Source organism: Natator depressus, chromosome 3, assembly GCF_965152275.1.
Source record: "Natator depressus isolate rNatDep1 chromosome 3, rNatDep2.hap1, whole genome shotgun sequence".
Classification (NCBI taxonomy): Eukaryota; Metazoa; Chordata; order Testudines; family Cheloniidae; genus Natator; species Natator depressus.
The window spans coordinates 90,029,485-90,041,547 of NC_134236.1; the positions used below are offsets into that span (position 1 = coordinate 90,029,485).

A 12,063-nucleotide genomic window follows, 5' to 3' on the forward strand; every position below is an offset into this window, starting at 1 on the left:
TGAGATCCCAGGTTTAGTTTACTAGGTTGCCTCTCCATCCTCTACCCCGACTCCATTTTTTTTTATCTGTAAACTGGGCAAATTTAACATGGAAACCATTAAGACACAATAAATATTGAACTCCATAGAACTTCTTTTTCAGTTAGTTTAAAAACAAGCCAGAAAAGAAGAGCCTAGTATAACTGCCTGGAGATGCCTGACCTGGAAGACTATATTCGTATTGTAAACAGTGAAACTATAAAAATGTAAATAAAGAGAACTCAAAATAGTGATTTTGTGTGTTGAGAAGTCAAAAATGCATGTTCCCATGGATTCAGTATTCTGCTTAATGCTTTGGTCTTTCCAGCAGGTAAAGAGCAGCACAGTCACAAGAAGTGTATTCTCATTATCCCTTTAGTTTGTGATGCCCAGTAAATGTCATTCAGTTACAAATGTCCTACCTTTATCTTTCACATATAAGAGTTCATTTGCTCATTGACTACTAACAAGAGTAATTCTGTTATAGATGGTTGCACCCTGGAAGAGGGTGAAATCCTGGTCCCTCTGAAGTCAGTGGCAAAACGCACATCGACTTAAATGATTTTACCTAAGAAGTATATAATAGAATCACTCATAGACTCATTGACTTTAAGGTCAGAAGAGACCAGCATGGTCATCAAGTCTGACCTCCAGCACATTGCAGGCCACAGAACCTCACCCACCCACTCCTGTAATAGACCCCTAACCTCTGGTTGAGTAACTTAAGTCCTCAAATTATGGTTTAAAGACTTCAAATTACAGAGAATCTAGTTTAAAACTGCAAGTAGCCTGTGCCCCATGCTGTAGAGGAAGGCAGAAAATCCACAGGATCTCTGCCAATCTGACCTGAAGGAAAATTCCTTCCCAACCCCACATATGGTGATCAGTTAGACCCAGAGTATGTGGGCAAGACCCACTAGCCAGACAGCTGGGAGAGAATTCTCTGTAGTAACTCAGAGCCCTCCTTGTCTAGTGTCCAATCATCATCTGTTGGAGATATTTGCTGCTAGCAGTCACTAATTAGTGACATGCCATTGTAGGCAGTCTCATCATACCATCCCCTCCATAAACTTATCAAGCTCAGTCTTGAAGCCAGTTAGGTTGTTTGCTCCCACGGCTCCTCTTGGAAGGCTGTTCCAGAACTTCACTCCTCTAATGGTTAGAAACCTTCATCTAATTTCAAGCCTAAGCTTGTTGATGGCCAGTTTATATCCATTTGTTCTTCTGTCCACATTGGTACTTAACTTAAATAACTCCTCTCCTTCCCTGGTATTTATTCCTCTGATGTAGTTATAGAGACTAATCACATATCTCCCCTCAGCCTTCTTTTAGTTAGGCTAAACAAGCCAAGCTCTTGGAGTTTCCTATCATAAGGTAGCTTTTTCATGCTTAGGATCATATTAATAGCCCTTCTTGGTACCTGATTCAGTTTGAGTTCATCTTTCTTAAACATGGCAGACCAGAATTGCACACAGTATTCCAGATGACGTATCACCAGTGCCTTGTATAATTGTACTAACACTTCCTTCTTTCTACTGGAAATACCTCGCCTGATGCATCCTAGGACTGCATTAGCCTTTTTCATAGCTGCATCACATTGGCAGCTCATAGTCAACCTGTGATCAGCCAATACACCCAGGTCTTTCTCCTCCTCCGCCACTTCCAACTGAGACGTCCCCAGCTTATACTTAAAAATTCTTGTTGTTTGTCCCTAAATGCATGACCTTGCACTTTGCATTATTAAATTTCATCCCATTTCTATTACACCAGTTTAAAAAGTCATCCAGATCTTCTTGTATCATATTCCAGTCCTCCTCCTTATTGGCAATACCACCCAAGTTTATGTCATACACAAGTTTTCTTAGCATACTCCCACTTTTTGTGCCAAGGTTAGTAATAAAAATGTTAAATAAGATTGGTCCCAAGACCAATACCTAAGGAAAGCCACCAGTAACCTCTCTCCAGCCTGACAGTTAACCTTTCAGTATAACCCATTGTAATCGCCCCTTTAACCAATTCCTTATCCACCTTTCAATTCTCATATTAAATCTTCACCCTCTCCAATTTAACTAATAATTTCCCATGTGGAAATGTATCAAATGCCTTACTGAAATCCAGATACATTAGATCTACTTTGTCTACAAAATGAGTTACCTTCTCAAAGAAGGAGAGCAGGCTGGTCTAGTATGATCTACCTTTTGTAAAACCATGTTGTATTTTAGCCCAATTACCATTAACCTCTATGTCCTTTACTTTCTCTTTCAAAATTTGTTCCAAGGCCTTGCATACAACTGAGGTCAAACTAACAGGCCTGTGGTTTCCTGGATCACTCTTTTTCCCTTTCTTAAAAATGGGAACTATATTAGCAATTAGCAATTCTCCAGTCATAGGGTAGGACCCCTGAGTTTACAGGATTAATTAAAAATCCTTGCTATTGGGTTTGTAATTTCATGCACCAGTTCCTTTAATATTCTTGGATGAAGATTATCCAGGGTCCCCCAATTTAGTCCCATTAAGCTGTTTGAGTTTGACTTCACCTTGGATGTGGTAATTTCTACCTTCATATCCTCATTGCCATTAGGCACCCTGCCACTCCCCCACAGCATTTCATTAGCCTCATTAAAAATGGAGGCAAAGTTTTGTTTAGATGTTGAGCCATGCCTAGATTTTCTTTAATCTCCACCCTATCCACAGTGCTTAGTGGTCCCACTAATCACACAACACCCACAAAAACTCACTCACCACCTCTAAGGACTAGGGGCTTGTCTCCTCTCTTCTCCTCCAACAGAACTCCCACTCATACTCCCCTGTTTACAGATTTGTTTGCTGGCACCTGTAGAAACTGAACATATCAAAGAACATGTTGTGCTATATTTCACATCCCAGTAACTAACTGCAGTAAAAACATTAATTCAGTTTACCTTGAAAACATTCAACTGCGTATTGGTGCTTTTATCATTGCATCCGGTACACAGTGACAGCTCAGAATCTAAGTACTCAGCACATGACAGAATGAAACACCTGTTTCCCACTATGAACACCTTAGAGGGGACCTGGTGCTCTCATTTGTAATTGCAATATACATGAGCTGAGGTTTTGTAAAGCACTGTACCACAAATAACTTGGAACTTACCAACAGAAGAGAAAAGCCTGTTTCTCACACAGAACTGTGACTCTGAAGGATGCATCAGCTAAAAAAACGCACACAGCTGTATTTTAAGGTCACAGTAATTGCAGGCTGGAAAACTCTTCTAGGTTATTGAGTCTATCCTCAAACCAGTAAAAGGTATATCTCCACCCCCACTGTTGGCATTTGGTTTATAAAATGCAGGAGGGGGGCTATGGAATAACAGAGTAAAGAAAACAACTGTTATCTGTTAGCTCAGAATGAAAAACTACAGAAAGTACTTAATGACAAACCATTTTATCCCTAGTATTACTTCCATAGTGTTCTTTCAAGACAGGATAATTTCTCCCTAGTATTATTTTAAAACAAAATAATTTATTTTATTCAGCATCACAGATAGTTAGAATAAATAGCATCCATTTAGTTAGTTAGGTATTTTATTATAGAATTGTTTGTATTTGTAATACAGTACTATACCACTACAGTTTACACTACGGTACCAGCCCTATGGATTTTTTTTTCAAGTTTAGACTGAAGAAGGATTGGTGTTACCCTAGGAATTTTCATGCCTTGTTTTGTTTGTTTGATTGATTAACCGTGATGATAATGAGAATCATTTGTCAAACTGCATGGATATTTTTCATGCTTCGTATTGGAATGATACCATTTTAATCCTCAACAAAATACTTAAGACCAGATCCCCAGGTGACTTCAATGAAGGCTTTGGCCTTTAGTTATCAATGATATTTGCATATTATGCCCCTTATTTTTCTCGTGACTGTTGAGCCACACATCTTTCAGCTGCTTTTTCTCCTCCACAAGGGTGAGAAAGGTTTCTTTAGAGAGGAATGCTGTAAACCTCCTCAAGAACCATACTTGTCTAGTTTAAAAATATCTATCTATCTATCTATTATCAGAATAACTTCAAATGTTCAAATTAAAACAAAACCCAAAACAAAAGAGCTGACAGAGATGATTTTTTAAAAAAAATCAGATCATATCCAGAAAAGTCTCTGTGAAAAATATTTATCAGATGTTAATTTGTTATGGAGTATTCCGCTTTAAAATGTCATTAAATTATTTGAAATACCATTTAAATCCTAATGTATTAGGTCTGAAAATATACATTAACATTACATATATGTACAGAAAATATTTAATACTCTGACCGCTTTACCGTCTCCATTATTTATCTCGTGCAGCTCTTTTAATGAAGCTGTAATAGTCTCTTAATCTGTATTTATTATTTTATTTTATTTATTAATTAAAGCATTAGCATATAAAATTATGTGAACAACAGGTTACTATAAGGCTATAATTCAATGGGGAGGTTCTAATGATCTTAATGACTAGAGGAAATTTGGAGTGACTTGGTACAGCAATAGCACTGAATCACTACAAATCACTAGGATATGTTCAGCCAGCTAGCTCCCTTGATGATCTGGACAATCCTGACTCTATAAATTTGAATGTAGATGGTGCCCTGGGTAATACAACCACTTTCATAGACACATACTTTTCTTATAACTGCTCTGGATGGACAAAGAGAAGGGGAAGCAATTCATTATTAAAACAAATGGAAATCGATAATATTGAGTAACCCAGTGGTTATTTTTCCTGCCTTGATTGAGAACCAGTCACATGGCATCAAAGAACATATGCTATTGCCATCAAACTGCCTTGCAGAGGACAGTAGCATGTATATAAAAGGGAACTGATGTCCATTGTGGATACAGGGAACATTTGTGGAATTTGAGGCTCCAACCTCCAGAGGAACATTGCAAGGAAGAGGAAGCACTGGCAGCTCATGGGGCAAGGCCTGGCTGAGAAAAGCCTTCCAGCTCCCTCAGTATCTTTCCAGCTGTGGAGGAGGAGAGCACAGTGGGGGTAGGAAGTCGGGGGAGCTGGTAGGTCTGAGGCAGCAGGGCCTTTTAGAACTGGGAGCATACAAAGAACATGGGCTGAAGATAAGTAATTTCATACATCAGCAGGGTAAATCATATCATGCTTTTTCTCATAAATGCAGGAATGTATTCCTGTGCATCACATACTGAACAAACCTCTGGCTGAGTACCAACGTGAGTACCAACATGTCCCTAAATGTTGATGGAAACTGGTTTATCATTAAGGCATGTTCAGTCACCACTTGTGTTTGACACTGGTATGTAGTTTCACAGACTAATCTGCCCTTTTAAGCATTTAATAAGGTGCAGATATTTCAGTGATGAGATGCAGTGATTTTCCTCTGCGTTTCTGAGGAATGGTGTGGTTAGAACAGACAATTACAGTAAGTTGTCTTGTCTTACCTAGATTCTCATTTTAATACTCAAGTTGTAAGATTGTTGGGACAAGAACTGCCTTTTGGTTATATGTGTATATAGGGACTCACACAATCACAGACTGGGGCTTCCAAAATATATTGCAATACAAATAATAATAAATAAGAATCAAAACTCTTAGGTTCCCTACTGGGTCTTGTCAGTGACCTGGGTAGGTCATTTAATTCCTTTGTCTCCATTGTTAAAGTAGGACAGTTTTCCCCATCATTATAACTGGAGGAATTAACTGTATCTATCTCACATAACTATATCGATCCCATGCGGTTGATAAAGATTATTAATGATGGCTTATAAAGTGAAATCCTTGGATGAAAGGCAATATGTAAGCACAAAGTATCATTATTTATGCATGCGGAGAGACTAAATGTTCAGACATTTCTGTGTGTTGGCGTGAGGAACTTTGTTCCCTGTGGTGTAAAATGAGACATACCAACAATGGAGAGAGCTAGCCTGCAGAAGGGGAGTGCTCTGGACATCAGCTCACTTGTTTCTTCACTTCAAAAACAGAAATGTTGTTGTGATGCTGTCTAACAGGTTGCCAGCTCAGACCAAGGCAGTAGGCTAATTCACTTGCATGCTAAGAGAAATCAAAGGAATGTCAAAAGGCATTGTAACGTGATCAGGCCAAATCACTTGTGTGTTAATATAATTCAAAGGAAATGTGATGGTATTGTCTTCATTTATCTATATCCTGTTGGATTTTATTACATTATATATATATTCCTGTACTTAATTAGCCCTAGATCAAAGGATGTATTAGTGTTTAGATAAGAATTTACTTAATGTGTAAAACTGCATGAAAACTAATGAAGGATTGTTTCCGGCTATTACATTATTCAGGAAAACTAATGAAAGATTGTCTGGATGGCTGTAACTAAATGCATTGTGCATGTCTCTGTAATTGAATTGCCCTACAACCAGGATAGAAGCCTTAGAACTGTAAATGAGAAGCATGTTAACTTCAAAGCATGGATCGTTGCCGTCAGCAATGGGAAATCTACAGACCCTTGGTATGATGGGAACACATGACAGACTGCTTTCTGGGGAAGACAGCTATAGGAATGAACTCTGGGAGTGATTCTGAGCTGTATGGACACTTTCAGGGGGTGTTCCAGATCCCCATAGCTGTTAGCCCTGACAGACTTATGGAAAACCAGCAGATTACTACACCTCTGCTAATCATTTGGATTTACAAACTCTGAGTCACCTGTAATGTATTTCATCTGCTTTAACCTCTCAATAATTCTCATTTCTTTTTCTTAGCTAATAAATCTTTAGTTTGTTTACTAGAGCAATTGGCTACAACATTGTCTTTGGTGAGAGGTCAAGAGTATCCGTTGACCTGGAATAAGTGACTGGCCCTTTGGTGATTCTTTGTTTTAATAACCTTTCATCACTTAGTCCAGTTTGGCTAGCTGGTAAAATCCACTGGAGAGCCTAAGTAGGACTCTTTGTGCCTCCATGTAGGACTGCTATAGTGATCCAGGAGGGAACAGCGGTTACTGGCTAGGTGAAATCTAATTATAGAATACACCACCAGTTTGGGTGTTTGCCCTATTGTCTGACAGTCTGACCTGAGACTGGTTCTCTTAGTTGTGAGCTACTCCAGACAGCGTGACAGTTGTAATGAAGACAAGCCCATTCCCCTGGCTTTTGTAGACTGACCCTCAGACAGGGATCTTGCAGAGACAGAGGTAGCATCAGCATCAGCATCCAGCAGCATCAGCATTATGCTTCACTTGAAAGTTATTTCTTATTGTTCGTTAAATGAATAAATTAGCCCCAAACCTGCCTCAGTCACCACTGAAATAGCACAATGGCTGGTGTCCAGAAGGTGGAGCTGGGAGGCTAAATAGGAGCAAAGAGGAGAAAATGTGCTCCTGGGGATAGCCTTTGGGATAGATACCCTGTAGAGTGGTTTCTGAGCACTGCTCTACTGCACCCTGTAACTTCACTGAGTGTGAGCACAAGCTGCTTTACAACTATGATTTCAAACTCAGCTTCAAGCCCGTGTACGGACGGGACTTTCATGCCTAAAAATATCACTTGGATGACTGAGCAAAGTGGAAGTGTCAGGCTGAGCACTGAAGTATCCAGACCTACAAGGCTGTAATAGCTAAAACTCTAGGGATTAAAGTAGACAGTCGATAATAACAGTAGTAATAATCCTGTCACATGTCTGTTGGGGAGGTCAAAGTCATGTCACCCAAAAATTCTCCATTCTGTCATATCATAGGATGTGTCTTACGTGTGATAAAATGTCAGTACCACTTGTGTTTGTGTGATACACAGCACACATTCACAGCATGTTGGTTAGATGAACAAGCCAAAATTCTGTAACGGTCATACATTCAGAATCAGTGTGAGAGTGGCAGGGAGGGTGTGATGGGGTGTTCACCCCACACCCAGTGCTGAAGGGGTTAAGAGAGGCCAATTAGCCATAGGCTGCACCTGCTGAGGAGCTAAGGGGCAATGATAGTATTGCGAATGAAGCTCACCTGGGCAGGAACAGACAAGGGGACTTCTATAAAGCCAAGGAGCTGAGGATAGAGGGGGTGGCAGTGAGGTGAGCCTGCAGTCACACTCTCTGGTACAAGGTGGAGACTAGAAGCCTGAAAAAAGGCAGTGTAAGAAGCAGTCCAAGGAAGGTGCAGCAAAGTCTAAGAAAGTATAGACTTGAACTGCTGGTTTGAGGGTCCCTGGACTGGAACCCAGAGTAGAAGTTGGCTCTAGGTTCCCCTACCAGCCACTGAAGGAGTGGCACAGTCAGTGCATGGATATGGAGTCTGCCTGAGACTTTGTGGAAAGAGATTCTGATGAGACCCTGGAAGCGGAAGATGATTGTGACTTGGCCAAAGGGCTAAGCCATGAAGGAGAGAGGCTGCAGCTCCTGACTAGTGAGAGAGACAATGCAGAGCAAGTGACTAAGGCAATGGGCTGATTGGGGTGTGGACTGTGGCGAGTTAACTCCCCAGATGACCTATCAGAAGGGGCAGCTGAGTGGTGAGTAGCAGACTCCATTGCAGAGGGGGTCATTTCAACTACCAAGTTTTCTATTAATTATTATTATTTCATAGCTATTTTAAATGAGAAAAAATTCTATGACTAATATAACTTCTCAGTAGACACTAAGGCACACATTGCTCAGTGTGATCCAAAGGAAATAGCCAGAACTAGTGGACAACTATAAATTGCACAGGACAAAATTGAGCCTGAGGCAGGATTGGCCTACTTGCCCACTGACAAACGAAGGGCCTGCTGTATGTGTGCCCTTTGAAGAAAAGATGTATTAATGATGATGAATGACTGTTCACGTCATCTGAGCTGCTCCAAACCAGAGAGACTTGCTTTTTTCCTCAATAAAAAGCTCCACCCAAACAAGTGCTAGAAATAGCACTTGTCCCAGCGATGATGCCTCACTTTTCTCCTGTTTCGTGGGGTTCATCAGTTCAAACATGGGTATCTCCCAAACAGTTTTCAAATTCCTCAGTAGCCAAAAGAAAGCAATTGGTTACAGTTTGATGGGACTGCTAACAGTGGGAAGTGAGCATTTATTTTCTCTTTCTGCTTTTAAGTGTCCTTGCAGCAACAAAAATTACACCTATGGGCTGGTGTATCTCTTTGTCCCAGCCTTGATACTACTGTTTGTTGGGTTTGCACTGAATGGCAGTACCTGGCAGCTCTTCACAGGCTGTTGTATGAACCCCAGGAAACTATTTCCCAAAGGGAAGAGCTGCCATTTCTTTTATGCCTTTGGCCAGATCACCTTAAAGGCTTTCGTAGCCCCTGTGATGTGGCTTTCTGTGGGTTTGCTCAATGGGACTTTTTATGAATGTGCCATGAGTGGCTCAAAAAATCTGAAGTACCTGGAGATGCTTTGCCACAATAAATCCAACAAGTGCTTGGAAGAGCTTCCCAAAGTAGCATGTGGCCAAACTTCCCTGTCCTCTTGGGAGACTGAGGAGATAATACTAACACTTCAAGCAGAATCGCAGGTAAGATATCATTTTAATTAAATCATGCTTTGTGTTATTCTTCTTGTTTATTATGAGGCCTTAAAATCAAGTGTCCATCGAGTTTAACTATAATTTTAAAAAATTTCAAATACATATTTCAGTGCAATGCAAGCAGGATTCAGACTGCGTTTTGTGGGACTGTGTGAGAAGTGAAATATCCAGTGCCTCAGGCAGATTTCTATAAGCGGCATAGCACACCAAGGTGTGGAAGGGTTTGGCAGCTCAGAAGGGCTTGATAGGATGTTTGTCAACAGAGGGAGGTGGGAGAATTTTAGCAATGTGGCTAGATAATTCAGGTTGTTTGACGTTTCTGAGAAGAGGGATGAGCAAAAGTTTTAATCAAAGTAAAGGCAGGGTTTCAAAGATTGGGAGCGGAAAAGCTCCTTCCATTCATCTTGAAGGGGTTTGGGACAGTGGTTGGTCATTTTGTAGGGGAGTTCATAATACAACAAGGCTCTTCCAAAGTGTACAGCCCTCAGGATTTGGGCAAGCCTTGGGCTGACCCTGAAGGCAACAGTAGAACAACAATGTTAAACACCAGGAGACAATTCTTTTGGAATAAAGCTTTATTGAGTTTAAAATTAGGAAGAAAAACATATTGGTACCTTGTTAGAGGGCTCATTCCTTTGAATAGACCTCATTTAGACTTTCTCTTTTTTATAGCAAGATATGAAGTACCCCAGCAATTACTTTAAATTTTGTACTTCACTTTCAACCATTTAGTAATGTAGACAGTCAGTTAGTTCATGTGTACATACAATAATCATTTGAAAATATATAATAGTGTGTCATAAACATTCAGTAATACTTCAGACAATAAGGTTTATTCCATGTACTCTGGATTTATAATAGTAGGGCCTGATCCAAAGTCCATTAAAGTCAATGGGAGTCTTTCTCTTGACGTCAGTGGGCTGTGGATCAAGTCCATAATCCCTATTTTTAAAGTGCTGAGACTTAATTTTTGGTTAGAGCTGTTCAAAATGTAAAGGTGCAGTATTCAGAAAAATAATATTTACATAGCTGTATAGATCATATTATCCTGAAAATGACATCCAATTTAATCTCTGCCTATAGTGATGGTCCTTAGGAATTCTCCTTAGGGACTCTGCTTGTGAATAGAATTGACACTTGGGGAATCACTTTTTATTTTCAAAATTTTGTATTTTATTACCACTTTTCAAGGCTTTTTCTCCTGAGCATTTAAAGAACACAGTCTCAATGCAACAGTAAGAACCAGAATAACACTAGTTATTCTTGATCTAATTTGAGTTTTCAATCAGTTTTTTTATTGTAGCCTTTCTTTTGTGCTTCGATACCAAATTATCCTTTCTTTAACAGGTCGTAGGGTGGTGTGTGATAGTTACTGCTGCTTTTCTGTCTTTGCTGATCACTTGTTATGGTCACTGCCAATCTAATACCAGCCATCTCCAAAAGAGGTTTTGGAAGATCTACACTGAGAAGGAGAAGGAACAATTTGAAAAATATTTTGAGGACTATGCTACCAAATTGAGCGAACGAAACCTGAAAAGCTTTTTTGAGAACAAGAAACTGGAACCCTTTCCCATGCCAAGTTTCCGGGCCTGGGAAGAAGCTTCTGCTTTGGACTCTTTCAACATTAACCAGCAGATCTTCAGCACACTTCATAAACTAGTGGAAGATAGCATGAAAGAAAATGATTCCAATGAGGTACAAGATACAATGGTAAACTTAGATGAGGGAGAAACAGTTTAGCTAATGTCAGCTTTCATTAGCATTACAATTTGTTAACTCATTATATTTTTCACTTTTCATTCTTCATTTCTGTTTTTCTGGTAATGACCTGTTTTCTGCCATAATTTCTCTCTCTCACCAAGCTTCTATAGCACCTCCTCAGGCAAGATGGCAAATGTCTTGCACTGTCTAATAGCACAACCCAGGACTCAGTGTAGTTCCATGGGATACATTGTCCCACACAGACTAACCAAATAGCTTTCCAGGGGATGTTCCCTCTTCTCTCATATGCGTCTACTGTGCTCATGTTATTTATACAAAACACATACACCCATAATGTTACTGTTTTGCATAAATTAAATTCTGTCATTGTTCTTCTTTCCTAGAATTGGGTATGCAACAGAAAGAAAACCCGTGAAACAGTAGAATTTGATACTGTTCAGCTTCGTTATGCTTGGTACTGAGGCCAGAGCTTACTAATTGGAATGTGCTGTACTTTGTTAACTACCTTAGACGTTTTCTACCTCCGCATACATCTTGAAAGGAGTTAAAGATCTGTATGTGTGGAGCAGTCAGTGTACATTGGGCTTCATCCTGCACCACTGACGTCAATGGCAAATATTCCATTGAGTTCACTGGGCTGAGGAACCAGCCGATTGTGAATTTTTATATTCTGGGATTTTTAAAGGAAATGGTCTTTTCCCCTCTTTTGAACCTTGTCATAAATATAAAGGGAAGGGTAAACCCCTTTGAAATCCCTCCTGGCCAGAGGAAATCTCCTCTCACCTGTAAAGGGTTAAGAAGCTAAAGGTAACCTCGCTGGCACCTGACCAAAATGACGAGACAAGATACT

The 12,063-nt window shown here is 39.9% G+C and overlaps 1 protein-coding gene across 1 annotated transcript; it reads left to right on the forward strand.

Moving 5' to 3' along the window:
* Nucleotides 1-8,939: 8,939 nt before the first annotated feature.
* On the forward strand, nt 8,940-11,231 carry LOC141983959 (calcium homeostasis modulator protein 5-like). The gene is made up of 2 exons (XM_074946913.1): nt 8,940-9,479; nt 10,839-11,231. Exons 1-2 carry the CDS (start codon nt 8,940-8,942, stop codon nt 11,229-11,231), a joined length of 933 nt encoding a protein of 310 aa, XP_074803014.1.
* Nucleotides 11,232-12,063: the final 832 nt, after the last annotated feature.